General features: G+C 35.4%; 1 protein-coding gene across 2 annotated transcripts in view; it reads right to left on the bottom strand.

Moving 5' to 3' along the window:
* Positions 1 to 19,167, bottom strand: part of LUZP2 (leucine zipper protein 2) — a 425,211-nt gene that overhangs the window by 53,777 nt on the left and 352,267 nt on the right. For both annotated transcript variants that reach the window (XM_059929605.1, XM_059929606.1), the window contains exon 8: positions 7,655 to 7,729. In XM_059929605.1, the coding sequence (XP_059785588.1) occupies positions 7,655 to 7,729 (75 nt within the window). The remainder of the gene's footprint in view (positions 1 to 7,654; positions 7,730 to 19,167) is intronic.

Here is a 19,167-nt window from a genome sequence, read left to right as displayed (position 1 = left end):
CCTTCATTATATTGTAGATTTTTTCCTGCTAGAGATCACAGGTTTCTGTGAGCAATGCTGCCCCAGTTTGGTCATCTTTCTACCAAAAAAAAAAAAAAAAAAAAAGCCCATGTCTTTCTAGTTAGTCCCTCTAACTTAATAGAGCCTGTTACTGACACTACTCAGGTTTGGCTTGACCCATCCCATGAGCAGGACCCAGATAACGATTTTTATACCAAAATGGCATTATATTTTAATTTGTACTGCTAGCTGTAGTGTGTTTTAAAATTGCAGGTAAGGTCACTGTTCACTTTGAAGTTCACTGGAACAAGATGTCACCTAATGAAATACAATGTAAACCATACAAAGTATACTTTGCTCTAGATCTTACAACCTATTCCCTCTTGAGATCAGCCTTATTTTTGCCCTTGATCTTCTCCCTACACCAAAACACTTTTCCCACTTCCTTTGCCACATGTTAGTAAAATGCAAAGTCTTTATGAAGATCCTGCTTGTCACAATGTCCTTTATTTATAGCCCACTGAACATTCCAAGTTCATTCCCATCTTAGAGCCTTTACACTTGCTGTTTCTTCTGCCTGCAGAACCCTCTTTCCAAACATCTACATAGGAAACTTCCACTTGAAATGTATGTTTCAGCTCACATATTATCTTCTTCAAAGTCTCTATCACATTTCTTAAATTATGTCCTATGAAGCCCTTGTCATAAATGCATATTATCTTATCGTTATATCTATTTCTGTTACAATGTAATTTCTTTGAGGGCCAGGATTTTTTTCTTTTTTTACAATTTTTATTTTATATTAGAGTATAGTTGATTTACAATGTTGTGTTAGTTTCATGTGTACAGCAAAGTGATTCAGTTAGACATATACATGTATCTATTCTTTATCAAATTCCTTTCCCATTTAGGTTATTACACAATATTGAGCAGCATTCCTTGTGCTATACAGTAGGGCCGGTATTATTTTGGAGAATCACTGGTTTCTAACTCAACAAATATTTGTTAAATGAATAAATAAAGCAAACCCTCCAGAAGATATGTTTTATGTGAGAAAATAATGAAATATTTCTCATTTTATCCTGTATATTATATAACACAAAAAAGTATTATTTTAGACATTAAAATACTACTGCTTATGCTGTATAATATGTAAAGCTTATAAGAAATTTTTGTTTGTATGTATGATCTTGAGATGGTGGGAGATTTAGAAGGCAACTTTTTTTTTTTTTTTTTAATTTATTTTTATGGCTGTGTTGGGTCTTCATTTCTGTGCGAGGGCTTTCTCCAGTTGTGGCAAGCGGGGGCCACTCTTCATTGCGGTGCACGGGCCTCTCACTATCGTGGCCTCTCTTGTTGCGGAGCACAGGCTCCAGACGCGCAGGCTCAGTAACTGTGGCTCACGGGCCCAGTTGCTCCGCGGCATGTGGGATCTTCCCAGACCAGGGCTCGAACCCGTGTCCCCTGCATTGGCAGGCAGATTCTCAACCACTGCGCCACCAGGGAAGCCCTAGAAGGCAACTTTTTGCGTGAGATGGTGGGAGATTTAGAAGGCAACTTTTTGTGTGTGTCTGTATGTGAGTACTTTTCTCAGAAAAATGCATTTTGGGGGGAACAAGAAGATATATATTGCAAAGACAACAGTGTCCCTAATTTCTCACCTCCTGACAAATAAAAGTTCACAAGGTAATATTCATGCCTACCTTCATTTATTTACATGAAGATATGAAGTCCTCAGAGAGATCTGGGTGCACCAATGACAGCTGGCTTTGGAAAGATCGTGAAGGACTGTGAATCCAAAGCCTTTCCCCTTACCTTTATTTCACCATGAAATTAGCTCTATGAATCCTATAAAGTCATTCAGCAGTTTTATTTTTTCTGCTCTAGGTGATCTCTATGTCCCTTGTATGTAGGATGAATAGCATGTGTGTTAACTTATGAAGTTATATTATCTTCATCTATCTATTCAATAAATAACTATTTATTATGCTCTTGCTGTGTGCCAGACACACTGTGGCAAGAACAGTTCTTGTTCTTTTACTACTTCGTCCTGGGAGTCTGTGCAGATCACCTAACTTGTGTCATCTGTAATACAATGTAATAATGCATGCTGTGCTGGGTGAAATTTTGTGAGGGTCAGATGCAATAGAAACTTTTAACATAAGAATTTGAGAGATAGTTTCCAAACCATAAAGTTGTTTTTACATTCCAGTAGCTGAGGCTAACTATAATTCATAAGATATTGCCAAATAAATAATTGATTGTTTGGAAAACCAAGATTGATTCTTAGATCTTGAGATTATTATTGCTTTTATTGGGAGAGTAAACCGAGACTTCTTTCACGAGAAATATGAAATGAGAACCAAGTTAGAGTGTGAAGATATTGTTTTCATAATATTTATTAAGTATTTAAGGCTATTTGAAGCCCAGATATAACATTCTTTGGAGCTAGACACCTGAAGAGAATTAAAGTCTCATATAAAAATGATGGGGAGAGGTGAAGAGCAATTTCATTAAACTGTAGTTTTTATCCATTTTGAAGTGAGCTAGCATTTCTACCTGACTTTATGATTGCAGTTTATGAGCCTCAAACATACCTTACATGAGATTTGTTGAAATCAACCTCCAGTAACATGCAATGCTTTTATAGTTCACTGTAGCAAAAGGAGTGACAAGATCCTGAAGGTTAAAGAGAAAAATTATCACAGAGAAGCAGTCTCTCTATGATCTCATTCACTAATAATAATAATTACTATGCTTACTGAGTGTTTTTCACATGCCAAGAATTCTCAGTACTTTACTTTTTTTGATGAATATCATTTTCTCATCACCCTTATAAAGTGAATTTTTATTATTATTCCATTTTACAGTGAAGTATAGAGTTTGAGCGATTTGAATATGGTCATTCAGTGACAGAGTTATGATCTGAACACAGACAGACTGTGGGGACCTTTGTTTAAACACTACAACATATAATCTCTCATCCTGAATCCAGTCTGGCATTGTGAGGGCTAAGCACATAGAGCTCTTGGTAGAAGTGGGGAGGAGGAAGGCATAGGATGGATAAGACAAAGGAGAAAAAACTACATTATCTTCAAGTTCTGTGACTCAGGACAAACTACAATTTGCCCATGAAACGTCATGTGACAAAACCAGTTTTTATAACTCACATGTACTTAAAATACACATACTCACTCTTTGTGTTTCTCTGAACTCCTGGTTCAATGTATAGTTATTTCCTAATTTTTGGTGCCCAACAAAATTGTGAGAGATGTGGGACCCAAGATTGTGTATCATAAGTGTTTCCTGTTTCTCATAGCACCTGGCTCACAGTGGTCACACAAAAAGCATTTCAAACCCATATAGTCATTCACTGACTAAATGGATTATTTGAAGTTAAGTAAGGGAAAAAATTTAATGCAAGGAAGAACATTCCAACCATCATAGTTGTTAAAAACTCAGAGTGGGAGAGCCTGTCTCAGAATCTTGGAAATTCAACATCTTTCTAGAACTTAAAACAGGGATAGCAAAGAAAGGAAAAATAAAAACATGATCTAGTTGAACTTCAGGATGATACATACCTCTGATTGTCTGATTCTACCAATTCTATAAAGAGTCGTTTCCTTTTTAAAAACTAATTGGTATAAACTTCTTTTATAAATTAAAGAAATCTCATAAAGTGGAATCTTGGTAAGATGAATTATATTTGACCTAGTCTACAAAAAAGCAGGCAGGTTTCCCTAAAATTCTTAAATATTATATTAATTACTTGGATAAATATAAAATGAGACAATCACAAAGGAGCGAAGTTGTTAAAATATCTTATTCATTCAAAAGCCATATTTATCCCAAAGATGTAAATCTTAAGAAGGAAAATATTTATAATTCACAAAATGTGCTTACAGTTCCCCTACTGCAACACTTTCTAGATATCCTGTTTGAAATGTTACCTATGCTAGCTATGAAGAGGTTTTGGCCGCATATAAATGAAGAAAATGCCTATGTGAGATCCAAGTCTTAAGGAAGTTGTGGTCTTTCACAACCACTGCATAGTGAGAAGGAGGCAACGAGACCTCCAAAATGAATCCACCTTAAATGTTCCATCTCTTCTATTCTGTAGGTTCTAAGTGGTGATTAGAAGGCAACTTCCTTTCTTTACAAAGTTGCTAAATGTATACAGATATTATTGCAAAATAAGTTATGAATGTGATCATCTTACTTGCTTATTATTCCAAATAAAACGATTGCTAAGTTTTGATCACAAAAATGGAAAGCCCTTGACAGCAGACAGAACCTTTCCTTTTTTTAAAACTGCTTATTTTGAAAAATATAGGGGCATATAAAGAAAGACATAACAAATATCAGGTAAATAGCAGCCTGAATTAAATGTTAAAAAGCATCATTTTAATTATATATGTTATATATAATACTTACATAATTATATTAAATACATTTATATGATAATATATGCATATGGATATTTTAATATGCATGTACACATTTATTACATGTAACTAATGTATATATACAAAACATATGTAATACAATGTATGTATATAATGCATGAAATATACATATGTGTATGTGTAAATTAAAGACTGTGTCTATACAGCTTTAAAAGGATAGAACATTTGAGAAACAGTGGATATATCTGTAAGCATCCCTAGTGTTATTTCACTCCATCTTTCCCCAAAGGCGATTGCGTCCATGAATTTGATATGAGTATCTTTCTACTTTATTTATGATATGTAATCAAAACAAAATATGTTTCCTGTATTTGAACAATTGTTAAATACTGTACATAATAATTCTGACTTTTTTCATTCCACACTGTATGTTATCGATATATCAATATTGATACAGGTATCTTTATATTTATTAATATTAAATTTTGATTACCATTTGAAAACATGAGTATAGAAAATATATGGATTATATATATTAATTTTAAGAGCAAATATTTAAATTATTTCCTTTTATTACTAATACAAACTCTGATGTATTTAATGTCCTTATGCACGTTTCCAAGTACATATGGATAAGTGAAAATTCTAAGGTACACACTTTTAAAAACTGATTTTAATAATTACACTCCCATTACTAATGTATCAGAATTTGGTATCACCAGACTTTTAAATTTTTATCAATTTGATAGTGTTGAGATGCTATCTCATTGTTTTTATTCACATTTCCACTTTTCTGGTGAGGTTAAGTATTTCTTTTTAAATAAACTATTGAAAGATAGCAGATAATGAAAAAATATATGGGTCTTAAGTGTACTTTTAAAAATTTATATACATTTTAAAGAAATATTGCTGTATGCATACTGATTTAGGATTGCAGTATTCTTCTCCTGGACTGATCCATATGATACTCTCTTCTTTTCACTAAAAAGTCTTTACTTCAAGTCTACTTTTAATGATGTTCACGTTGATACACAAGCTTTCTTTGTATTACTGTATACAGAGTTCATCTTTTTTTCCCTATTCTCCTACTTGTAGATCTTTTGTTTCTTTATATTTAAAGGTGTCTTTTGTATGAATCATAAAGTTTTTGTTTAATGTAGTCTTATAATTTTAGCCTTGTACTTGGAATATGTTAACCATTTAAAAATTTAATTACTAACACACTTAAGTTGATATCTACCATTTTACTATTCACTTTCTATTTTAGCTCATCTTTTTATATCCAACAATTTGACTATGAAGTGGGTTATCTTTGTGTTTAATCTGATTGTGCATTATTTATATTTTTGAATCTGTGGTTGATATCTTTCAAAGTTATTGAAAATACTTAGCCATTATGTCTACGAATATTGCTCTGTTTGTCACTTCTTCTGGCACAACAATTATATAATTTAGAAATTTTGAAATTGTCTTATGCATTTCTTATCCTTTTTCTGCTTACTTTCCATTTATTTGTACTTTCTATACATTAATATAGGTATTTGATATTAATTTTCCTTTCATTTCACTAGTTTTCAGTTCTACTATGTCCAATCATCCATTCTGCTATTAAACACATGAGTTAAATTCTTAATTACATGAATTATATTGTTCTAATTCTAGAATAGCTAGTTGATTTTTTTATAGATTCCAAGTCTAGTGAAAATTTTTGTCTTTTTACCTGTTTTATATTTCTTCTATTGTAATATATGTAATGCTATATACATGCCCATAGAAATATTATGCATATATATGTATATATGTATATAATAGTTGTTACATTTTTGAGTACTTATTTTCTTATTCCAATATCTGAATCAGCTCCAGGTGTACATGTCTTGTTTTCTTTATTTATATTGGTCAGATTGCATTCTCTCTTTACATGTCTAGAAATATTTTTATTACACGCCAAATATTGTGTATAAATGAACCAAAAGTTCTCCAGATGATATATAGAGAAGGTTTATTTTCCATTGTTAGACAGAATGATGGCTAACTCCAATCTAATCAAGAATTAATCTCAGGCGGGGGATGGATTGAATGTTTGTTAAAATGCAGATTACTCTTGGATTGGCCCTGTTGCTACATCATAGACTTTTCATGTGTCTGACTGAGAGCAATGTGGGTGTTTTTCGTCTTTTCAAGTCTGAAATACTATATGATTCCATTTTCAGATTTAGAGTTTTCTGTATTAATATTTTCTAGATATATGTTCTAGGAATTAGAGAAAACTACATGGGATTCAATAAATGGTTGCTGAGTGAACAAAAAAATAATTTTAAAATCATTTTACCCTTTTGTTCTGAGTGAACTAAAGACAAAAGGAATATTTACTTCCCACAGTTTTATATAGTTGATTTAAAAATGAAAGGAGGCATTAAGAAATTTTGCCAAATACTGTAACTATAAAGCAGCAGAACCATAATTCTAAATTTTATGACTAATTCCTTCCTCCACATTATATTTCCCTTTCCATATACCAACTCCTTATTCTCCATGCATGTCTCATATGAAGAGCATTGATAGGCAAAGGTAGGCATCAGATGGGAGTTGTGGTTTATTCTGAGCATGTACAATTGTAACACAATGAGGCATTAACAAAAATAAAATGAAGTAGATGAAATGAGGTAAAAAGAGGCAAAGAAAACCTTTTGAAATTAATGTTGATGAAAGTACAACTTTGTGAACTTTAAAAGTGTGACTTTTATGGCATGTGAACTTTATTTCAATAAAGCTGTTATAAAGATGGAATGTCAGCCACTCTTGCATTATCTTTGTATAAACAGAGTTGCTTAAGAGAGCTACTTTCTTCTGTTTATGCCTTTTCCTCCAGAACTTTAAGATTTCCAGAATAAAAAGTGTCAATGACTACTTTCATTTGCTTTACAACTCATTCATACAAAGTTAATACATGACATCTTTGTTGATGCTTTAAAGTATGTTTATTCACTGTATTATAGAGCAAGTGGACCAGTAAGGTGAAAAATAAAGCCATGCAATCACAGAGCCTCAACCTTGAGTAGATTTACAATAGCAGCAAAAACAAGACAAGAATTGGGTTCCAAAGAAAGTATCAAACACTCATGAATTCTATGACCATATTACATGCACAGCATCTGGAACTGCACTGATAAATCAAGAGCAGCAATGAGTACACCTAGCTTCATCTGCTGCAACCAAAGTCTGATGGCTCATGGATGTCAACTTACCCGGTCAAGAGCTGCTTTCTCCAGTTCATTTTTCGCCACAGCTAATTTTCGTTCCAGATCAGTAAGCTGTTGGGCCTGTAAAATGAAAGAGAGGTAAATCTTTTTAGTAAATTCTATAACTTTTCCCCTCCACTTTAAGTATCTGTCATTCATTGCCAAAGAATTAGAAAAACAAAAACAAAAACCTTGTGAAATTCATTTAGAATACAGGTTTAAAATACTCTATTACACGCTCATTTGGTTAAGCTGCAGAAAATGTTGTTCTGGATGAATATACACTAAATGTTTCACTGGGTCAAAATGTCTAGTTGCAAAGTTCCATCTCATGTCCCAGAAAATATTTGTGGTATAAATCCATCAGTCATGTTTCTAGTTGCTATGGACTAAATTTTGTCCTCCCCCCGTAAAACTCATATGTTGAAGCTCTACACCCCTCCCACACACCATGTAACTGTATTTGGGGATAAGGCCTTCAGGGAGGTAATTAAGGTTAAATGAGGTCATAAAGGTGAGGCCCTGATCCCACAGAATTGGTGTCCTTATAAGAAGAGGAAGAGACACCAGAGACCTCTCTCCACCCTCACACAGAGGGAAGATACAGTGAGAAGTCACCATCTGCAAGCCAGAAAGAGCTCTCACTAGAAACTGAATCTGCCAGCACCTTGATCCCAGAACCATGAGAAAATAGATTCTGTTATTTAAGCCACCCATTCTGTTGTATTTTGTTAAGGCACCCTGAGAAGCCTAATACAATAGTATTCACTCTTTTTCTATTTTTATTTTTAAACCAGTATAACTCTATCCCACCGTATCTCTGTATCTTTGCAAATGTCACAACTGTACTGCTAAAAGAAAAGAGCCTCAGATATGGAAGATGTGTTTTAAAGTCCTGCCTCCAGCAATGCCTAGCTACTGTATATACTATAGTTATATACTGACAGAGATGCTCTGCAGGCTCACACAGGATCTGCAGAAGGGCCGGCCTCCCCTCATGCCTCAGAGCCTCTCTACACCTCTGGCTTTTGCCAGTCTCCTACATTTAGCCAATGAAAAGAATTTCAATCTGGAAGGAACAGAGGCTCGTTCTGATGGTCTTGTGAGGCAAGGGGATTGAGTTCGCCTGGGAGGAGTCAGCAGAGGGGGCCCATCACTTCTGCAGTGACCAGGATGTTCCCACTCTGGATCTCCATCCTGGGTGTTACAATGCTGTGGGCTTGTAGCAAGGCTGTAGCCAACCACCAAAGTGCCTACTTGTCTTTTGCTCTTCCCTTCTCTCCCTCACGGTCTAGAAAATAGCACCTTGCACCACTGTCCTTGAATAACCTTTTTTTTTTTTTTTTTTTTTTTTGCCTTATGGTAAGCACCTAGGCAGGAGGAGAAGGTGAGGATATTTTTCTTGATTATGAAAACCTATATCCATTCTTTGTGTCCATGCATAGTTTTCATCCCATAAATCGATCTGTGCTACTTTCCACACTTGACTCTTGTGGACAATAATTTTCCAGTAGGCAATTGTTGCCCTTAAACAGTAACCTAATCATGTACATGAAATATATATGTGCACTTCTAAATATACAATAATGTTTAAAAATAAAATCATTGTGAATGAGGGAGAGAGAGAGAGGACTGATGAAGAGGGTTGTTTCCAATTTGAGGGCACTTCCAAGTGAGTGGACACTCATAAGCTCTAAACCGTGGGCCCCCCTTGGCCTGTCTGTCTCTGTCTTTCTGGCCACCTGCCCGCACATCAGGAGGGCTTCAGGACCACAGGCCTCAGTCTCACATTCCTGGCCCGGGCTTGGGCCACTCTGCTGGCCCTGCATTGCGGCTGCCCTGGGTCCAGCTGCATTCCTCAACCACAGAGCACTCAAGACTTCCCCTGTGACAATCCCTGCTACTGCAGGCCCTGCCAGAGCCAGCTTCTGTCCACAGGACTGAGGCCCAAAAGAAGGAAGAAGAGTGGTCCTTCTGTCTGTCCCCAGCTTCTAGGCCGAGGACAGGAGTTAGGGAAGACAGGGAGGGGCAGCGCGTGGGCCTTAGTGGGATAGTGGCCGTCCCCACACCCCTGGTGGCTGTAGGCAAGCTCCTGGGAACTCGTGTGGGAAGAGGGCAAGAGTGCCAGCACCAGCCTCAGTGCCAATCAACATTCTCGGTCACCAGCTGGAAGGGAGTTAGTGCTGCCCCGAAATCGCCTATGTCTTGAACACCTTTCTACCCCACAAAGCATCTCACGATATCTTCATCCTCAGGGTCCTTTAGGTGGGCAGCCTCTCTCTTCAAGATGCTGTCATTCATTATCTGCAGTCCAGAGGGCGGGGTCTGCATAGTTACAAGTCCTCCTGCCTCCATCCCTCTCCCTCCTTGTGTGGGTTTCAGCCTAAATCCTGTCATCCACACCAAGGGACTCCCACTAAACGATGACTTCAGGGTGTGCAGCCATCCAGGAAGCCTGTATCAGGACAGGTTGAACGAATTCCAACAGAAATAGCAAATATGCCTTTGAAAGCTCGTTGCCATTAGTTCCCAGGATTTCAAGTATTTACCTCTTCTAAGAACTCATTGAACTTGGTAAAATCTAGCCAAGAGATCTTGGGATACAAAAGGTTACAAAAACAGTAAGAAAAATAATCACAGGAATTGCAGATTTGGACTCATATTATTATACTTTGGTCTTAGTTTTGAAAGGATCAGCTACTGGATTAAATCATATATCATATTTATAAAATTATAGAAAATAAAAACAGGTCTGTGGGTTTTAAAGCATCGGAAAACCTATGAAAGACAGGAGAGTTTACCGGATTGTGAATTTTGTCTGTTTTAAGTCATTTATGTGCTTTGTCAATTTAATTCCCATGAAAAAAAGGGTAGGGTTATTTCAGGGGAGGTAGTCGTGAATCTAGAGTAGCTTTCACTCACATCCAGTCTTTGAATAAGTATCTATAAAGTGATTAGTTTTGTTCAGACTAAGAAGGAAACATCATCTGTGTACATAGGTTGAAAATACACATGAGGCAGCAAGCATGTAAAGTGAAAATCACCATATGAGACTCTAACTGCTAAGCTGAGAGTGTGTGTAAGCTGCAATGGAGAACAGAGGAGGCCTGAGAAGTCAGAGTATTCTTCCTAATAAGAATAACACCAAAAAAACCTAACATTTAATCTTTATGTAAGTATATTTTCTCATTTGAGATTTATAACATGAGAGGCTAGAGTCCATATAATAATTTTTAATTTACTCAAAAAATTGTGAAGCTCCACAGCTCCAAGTTTTTATAGACCACAAAACACTGGAGCCTGGCTTGGCTTTGCCGTCCGGTCTATCAATTCTGGAGCTGTTCCTTGCTCTTTTTCTCAAGGATCCACCTTAAATTGGGCTAGATTATAAAGGATGAGATCAATGCTGTATTTAATGCAAAAACTGTCTTTTTTTCCTAAGAAACCTAAATGTATAGTCGTAGCATGAAGCAAACAGAAAGGACATAATGTAGACAGTTATAAATTTTATCTGAAATTTTAATGAACCATTTTACAAAATTTTGGCAAATGCATACATCTGCAAGGTTCTAATTCATTATTTATACATTAGGTGTGTAATTCAATATTTCTGAAAACTCACTGGGACAAGGATTATCTTAATTCTTTTCTACTTCCTTCCCTCTAGGTGAGAATATCCAGGTATCTTCTTTCTAATTTTCTGGTGAATTTCCCCGAGATTCGTAGAATATGAAAATATTTATACCTAAAAAGGACCTGAAACGAGTTTAACACTAAATGTATTAGAATATTAAACATAAATTAAACACATGAGATCTACGGAAAGCATATATGTCTTGTGAATGGGATGTGAAGGTAGATTATGGGTAGCGACAGAAGAAGAAGGCACTGATGATGGGGCCATGAAGTTCTATCCATTTGTCTTGACTGTGCTGCAAATTTGCTCCAAGACTTCTGGCAGCCAGGTATTAAAAAAAAAAAAAAATTGTTGGCTCCAAAACTGTCATCACCAAAGAGAGTAAACACACCAGAGACACACATGGGGCAGGGTTTTTCCAAGCAACAGGTTCTAATATAAAATTATAACAAACGGATTTTATAATTCAACTTGGAGAATCAATTTGTTTTTAAGGAGCCAAGAAAATGTGGCACAAAATCACAGTTCATTTTAAACTAATTATAACACCTAGGCTACATTGATGTGTGTGTGTGTGTGTGTGTGTGTGTTTTTTCCACCGAGACACAGAAAGCAGTAGGAGCAAGTCAAAATATTGGTTTTCCCAGAAAGAGAAAGACAAATGCCATATGATATCACTTATATGTGGAGACTAAAACATGACACAGATGAACTTATCTACGAAACAGAAACAGACTATGACATAGAAAACAGATTCGTGGTTGCCAAGGGGGAAGATGGATGGGGGGAGGGATGGATTGGGAGTTTAGAGTTAGCAGATGCAAATTATTACATAGAGAATAGATAAACAACAAGGTCCTACTGTATAGCACAGGGAACTATCATCAATATCCTGTGATAAACCATAATGGAAAAGAATATGAAAAATAATATATATATAATATGTATACCTGAATCACTTTGCTGTACAGCAGAAATTAACACAACATTGTAAATGAACTATACTTGAATAAAATAAATTTTAAAAAAAGAAAAAAAGAAAAATATTGACTTTCCTCTTAGGATATGCACAATAATTCTTCTCTTTCTCACACACTTTATAAGATTGATTGAAATACAATTGGCTGATAAATAGCTTAGATGCCAAGATAAAGAAATTAAACCTTCTTTTTTGTCACCATTGAGTCCTACCAATTAGCAATGCCTTAGACATAATGAGTCAACAACATTTAAAGAATTAAATCCCTGACTATATTGTGTTAAATTGAGAAGAGATGAGGGACAGTACAGACTTTTGAATGCTAATTAAGGTCTCAGCTCTTTAATCTTCTGATAAAACATAGGGAGAAGAAGCACCATAGGGGTATCAGCATAATGATGTCCAGCCACACTCTTCTCTGGCATGGGCTTCTTGCTTGGAAAGACTAACCTGGACATGGTCCCAGCTAGGGCCAGATCAGGGTGTTTATACAGACTCTGAATACGGAATTCAGAACAGAGCCATCTCCTAGTGTTTTAGCCACTATGGAGTTATAATAAGCAATCTTACAAGACTACTGTGACTCATTTGTTGAGGATATAACTCAGTAGAGAACTAGATTGGGAGGGGGGTCATTGAGGGGCCTGGAAGTAACAGCCAACATTACAATAAGCTTTTAGGTGGCATCAGCAAAACAAGGTCAGAAATCTTTACAAGTTTTCTAACAATATGTTTGCTACTTTGTTATTAATAAGATGATACTTGCTGTACATTTTGGTACCAATAAGAACCCTCAATCAAGCTTGTTGCAGCAAATTTTGCAGAAATAGGGATAGTGAGTACAAGAGAAGTTCCACTGGAGTGTGGAAAGAAAACATTAGAAATTCTAAATTTTAATTTAGATTTTAAAAATGTAAAATAGGTGGCATTATAAAACACTCTATAGTCTACATTTTTATTCTAAAATATTCCGTGGTTGTTCTAATATAAAAATATTAGAACTTATTTTTACGTATTTTCTAAGTTTCACCACTGCTTTCCTTTCATTTTATGTTTATAATGTACATAATATAGAAGTAAAATAATAAGATGATAATAAAAGATAACAACAACAGCCTGAACTTGTGAGATATATATATATTCCTCATAACAACTCTATTTGGTACATAGTATGTCTTTCATCCTTTTTAAATGAGGAAGCTGAGACACAGATTTATTAAATATCTTGCTCAAGGTCACACAGCTGGGGAATGACAGATCTGGAACTCAACCCTAGGCAGTTTGGATCCAAAGCTGGTCCTCCTAACCACTAAAGATGTGAGTGTATATAATTTATAACCAGTACATACACATATATCGAATGATATGTGCTTAAAATTTATTAATATGCTTTATGGTTAGAAATGTTTGGAGAACACTTAGAAGATTGATGGAATTTTGTGTGTTTAAGATTATTCATCCAATGAGGATAACAAATTCATAACAGAGATGTTTTCAAATACTCAGTAGGGTGTACTAGGTATTTGGTAAAAGGATAATAATAGGATTGCTTTTTTTAAATGCATGATTCAATGCATCTGTTAGTATTTATGAAGCACGTGCTCCCCGATCGGCAGCACTAACCTAGAAGCTGTGGATAATACTCAAGAGATATAACACAGAACAAAACACCACCACCGTCATCTCTACGTTCCACTTTACCACTGAGTAAAGGAGGCAGAAAGTCAAAAACTCCTGCCTGCTTCTACTCACTCCCATAAAAGTATAAAGTTGTAGCACCAAGATTATATTTGGCCATCGGATTGTTTGATGCAGCACCTGTTCATTTCAACATTAATAACTTGGTTATAATTCTGAGAGACTTGGAATTGAATGACTAATATATGTAAAAGGAATAAAGATCTCAAACTGCACAGGAATAGCTTACATAACGTCTGGTTATAAGTGCTATTAAAAGTCAATGTTAATATGTAAAAATTATAAAGTTCAGCAAGGCTTTTCATTGGGAAATAAGAGCAGATATACATATTTTTTCTCAAAGTTAAATTCTTATAAGTATCTTATTGCCATTATGTGTATGTGTACATGCATTGTAGTGATTATGGTCACTAAAGAAAACTTATCGTGAATAATTTTTTATTATGTTCTCGATATCGATTCCCTTTCTCCCCTCAAAAATGCCTAGACTTTGGAGGTGACTGCTTCACACTCTTTCTAAGCCATATTATTTTAGGAGACATTATCTCAACACTCAGTTCCAGAGATGAGGATGCAATTTCTTAAAGCAATTACTCTATATCAACTCCCTAGCCAAACGATTGTATTGGGTTTGGACATCTAATTAATGTCAGGTCAGAGACAAGAAGATATTTACTGGTGGCTTCTGCAATGAAAGCTGCCTCTCCTCATCCGAGTGAATAAAAAGTATATTCTCTTTTTCTTGGTAGTATAGTATGAGGATGTTTAAGTCTAAGCTCGAATCGGCATTATTTATAAAATAAAAGAGGACAACGTGAGGTTAAACTTGTCCTATAGATGAAAGCAAAGCATATAAAATAGATAGGATAGGATCTGGTGACTTAGAAAACTTCACAGTCAAACCACACCTGAAGTCAAATGAATTTGTATTTTTGTATTTTTGGTTATTTGTATTTTTGGTTACTGTGAGTAAATAAAATTTGTTTTTATTGATTAAATTATTGTTAGATATTTATATTTTTGTTATTTAAGAATAAAAAGATTCAAGATTCTTGACATGACACAGTAACTGGTTTTGGACTAGTCCTCCTCTCGTAAACAATTATGAGCTAATCATGCCCAGCTGTGAACCTTGAAATACTGGAACCTCACTAGGTAAGACTCATGACTACTCCAGCTTTCTACCTGAGGACAATTTCCTGACCTAAGTGCAAAGGGCTGTGGTCCAAGCAGATGACTGTAGTTGTACTGAACTGTGGAGACAGAGATCAGAGTTTGGGGCAGATTAAATGGCTGGGGTATATGGGGCAGAGCAGCAGAGAAAAGTGAGGTGAGCAGGGCAGGGCCTCCAAACGTCAGGTTGTTGGGGGATGTTCCTGCAAGTCCTTGACTGAGAGTTGGACTGCACATACACAAAGCAATACATTACACAAGGCTAATCACAAAGAAACTGTTATATGACTCACAGCAGAACAGAAACCCTAGAGGTTGAGCACTGCAAAAGGATGCTAGCATTCTACAGACATTCATAAACGTTATCAACCCCACAGGCATCAAAGCAACAGCCTTTAGGTTAACAGCCTTGCACAAGAGCAGTGGTTGGCAAACTACAGCCCAAATTCCAAATCTGGCCTACTGCCCTTTTTTTTTTTTTTTAACATGTGCATGTTTTTTTTTTTTTTTTTTTAATTAATTATTTTTTTTGGCTGGGTTGGGTCTTTGTTGTTGCGCACGGGCTTTCTCTAGTTGCGTCAAGTGGGGGCTACTCTTTGTTGTGGTGCATGGGCTTCTCATTGCGGTGGCTTCTCTTGTTGTGGAGCACGGGCTCTAGGCACACAGGCTTCAGTACTTGTGGCACACAGGCTCGGTAGTTGTGGCTTGCAGGCTCTAGAGCACAGGCTCAGTAGTTGTGGTGCACGGGCTTAGTTGCTCTGCAGCATGTGGGGTCTTCCCGGACCAGAACTTGAAGCTGTGTCCCGTGCATTGGCAGGCAGAGTCTTAACCACTAAGCCACCAGGGAAGTCCCTGCCTGTTTTCGTAAATAGAATTTTATTGGAACACAGCCACCTTTATTTATTTATGTATTGTCTAGTTTTTGTGCTACCATGGTGGAATTGAGTAGTTGCGATAGAAACCATATAAGTTTGCAAAGACTAAAATATTTACTGTGTGATAATTTACAGAAAAAGTTTGCTGAGTCTTGCCCTAGTATAAAGTCCACTTTTAGGCTTGCCTTAAGAAAGTCTAAATCAAAATCTAGATACGATTCTGGGAGGTGAGGCTGGGGGAAGATTTTTGGAGATTTAGCTCAGTCAGGTGAGAGAAGCTTAAGCTTTATCATGGACTTTTCACATATCTGCACTGAAAAAATATAAAGTCAACTCTACATCAAGGTAAATATCAGTGTTTAACTGTATTATTGGACAAAAATTAATTATATTCTTCTGAAGATAAAATCCAGAATTTCTGTAATATATAAGTGACAGTGTCTAGCGCAAAACAAAATCTTACTGGTATGCAAAGAAATGAAATGTATGACCCGAAGGTAAAAGAGTAGACAATGGTAGCCAATATCTAGATGGCTCATATGTTGGATATAATACTGTAAGGCAGCTATTAAAAATACTATCAAAAAATAAAGGTAACATGTTCTTAATTAGTGACGAGATAGGTAATTTTAGCAGAAAAACTGTATTATAAAAAAGCACCAGGGCTTCCCTGGTGGTGCAGTGGTTAAGAATACGCCTGCCAATACAGGGAACATGGGTTCAAGTCCTGGTCCGGGAAGATCCCACATGCCGCGAAGCAACTAAGCCCATGCGTCACAACTACTGAGCCTCCACTCTAGAGCCCATGAGCCACAACTACTGAAGCCTGAGCACCTAGAGCCCGTGCTCCACAACAAGAGAAGCCACCGCAATGGGAAGCCCGCGCACCACAACGAAGAGTAGCCCCGCTCGCCGCAACTAGAGAAAGCCCACGTGCAGCAATGAAGACCCAATGCAGCCAAAAATAAATAAAATAAATAAATTAAAAAAAAAAAAAGAACCAAATGGAAATTCTAGAAAGAAAAATTTCACTGGATAGACTTATCAAAAAAATGCAGATGCGAGAAGAAAGAGCTACTAAATATGAAATGATAGCAACAGAAATTATTCATTCTGAAAAGCTGTAAGGAAAAAAAAGCTTGAAAAAACATGAATGGTGGGGGTCTCAGAGATCTTTAGAACAATATTAAAAACACTAACATGTGTATTGGAATAATGGAAGAAGAGTGTGAAAAAAATGGAAAAAAACATTTAAAATTATTAGAAAAATTTAATGAAAGATGTGAAAAACCTGTATGTTGTAAATTATGCAACATTACTGGCAGAAATGGTAGAAATTCTAAATTAGTGGAAAGATATACCATGTCTATGAATTGAAACATTAAATCCTGTTGAACTGAAATAGTCAATATTCTTGTGATACCTGTTCTCCCCATATTAATCTATAGATAAAATGCAAACCAGGTTAGCATTCCCGTAGGATTTCTTTTTTTTTCTGTAAATTTACTAAACTGTCCCTAAAACTTGTATCTAAAATAATATTTTAAAAAACACTGGAGTGTAGGACTTAACGCTGATTTCAAGACTAACTCTGAAGCTACATTAATAAGGACAGTGTAGTAGTAGCATAAGAATAGACATATACTGAAATAAATTATAAGAGAATCCAGAAATCTACTCAGACAAATATAGTCAATTGAAAACATACATAGCCATTTGACTTTTGAAAAAGATAAAAATGTAAATAACTCAATGTGTAAAAAATAATAACTTCAATAAATGGTGATAAAGGAATTGAAGATTATGTATATGTGTGTGTAAAATCAAACTTGACCTTTTTTTAAAAATTTATTTTACTCGAGTATAGTTGATTTACAATGTTGTGTTAATTTCTTTTTTTTTTTTCTTTTTGGCAGCACCACACAGCATGCCAAATCCTAGTTCCCCGACCAGGTATGGAACCTGTGCTCCCTGCATTGGAAGGGTGTAGTCTTAACCACTGGACCTCTAGGGAAGTCCCAAACTTGACCTTTTCTTTACACCATTCACAAGTGCTAATTTAAAATGAATCATAGACCTAAATGTAAAAGATAAAAGTATAGAACTTCTGGAAGATAATTTTTATGACCTTGAGATAGGCAAAATTTTCTTAGATAAGACTAAAAAAATCCAAACATAAAAGAAAAAATTGATGAATTAGACTTTATCAATTTAAACATTTTGCTCTTCAGTACAGACTGTTAAGAGAATAAAAACTCAGGTCATAACTGAGAGAAAGTATTTGCAAAATATATATCAGACAGAGAAACTGAACCCAAGGTATATAAATGAAACAAACTAAATTATAAGAGTATGAACAGCCAATTTTTTACAAAGCATCAAAGAATTGAATAAGTTGATATACAAATGACAAATAAGCTTATGAGAACATGTTCAACATCATTAATTATCAAGCAAAGCAATTAAAACCACAATAAAATGCCATTTCCTTCACTAGAAAACTTAAGCATAATATTTTGGCTAATCACTAAAACTCTCTAAAAAATTATTCCATAAGAGATTAATGATCTCTGAGTCAGAGTTGTGGCATGACCTTTGCCACTAACTGTTTGATCTCAGACTCCCTGTATAAAATAAGAATTTTGGAGTAGACTACTTTTAATGTCTTTTCAAGATGATGGAATTTGATTCCTTGGGTGCTTTCCAGTTAATGTACTACAGTAGACAAAATAACATCTGATTATATTTCCTAACTTTTACAAAATGAGCCATTTTCAATATTCTACATACATTTTGTGTTGCTCCTTTCTTAAATTTGATTCCTAAATATCTTTTCAAATTGGTAGGTGTAATTCAACATATGTAAAATTATGGTACTATTACATTAAAGATTTCAGTAAGTGTAAAGACACCTGCTAAATATTAGTAATCTATGTTTTTTCTCAAATTGCTTTTAAATTTTATAATCTCATGTTTTATCTTTCACTCAGAAATTATTATTTCAAAAACCTTTTGGAATTCATTCAGCCTTTATGTGGGTTATTGAACAATGAACATGTTGTTTTCAATAGTTAGCAAATTTTATCAGTATCCTTTATTTGTGGGCAGAGATATTCCAAAGAAACTGATGTGAATCAACAAAGTTGACAGGTTGCCT

Source organism: Balaenoptera ricei, chromosome 8, assembly GCF_028023285.1.
Source record: "Balaenoptera ricei isolate mBalRic1 chromosome 8, mBalRic1.hap2, whole genome shotgun sequence".
NCBI classification, from domain to species: Eukaryota; Metazoa; Chordata; class Mammalia; order Artiodactyla; family Balaenopteridae; genus Balaenoptera; species Balaenoptera ricei.
Note: the sequence above shows the minus strand (reverse complement) of the source record. Positions and strands in the feature narration are given on the sequence as shown.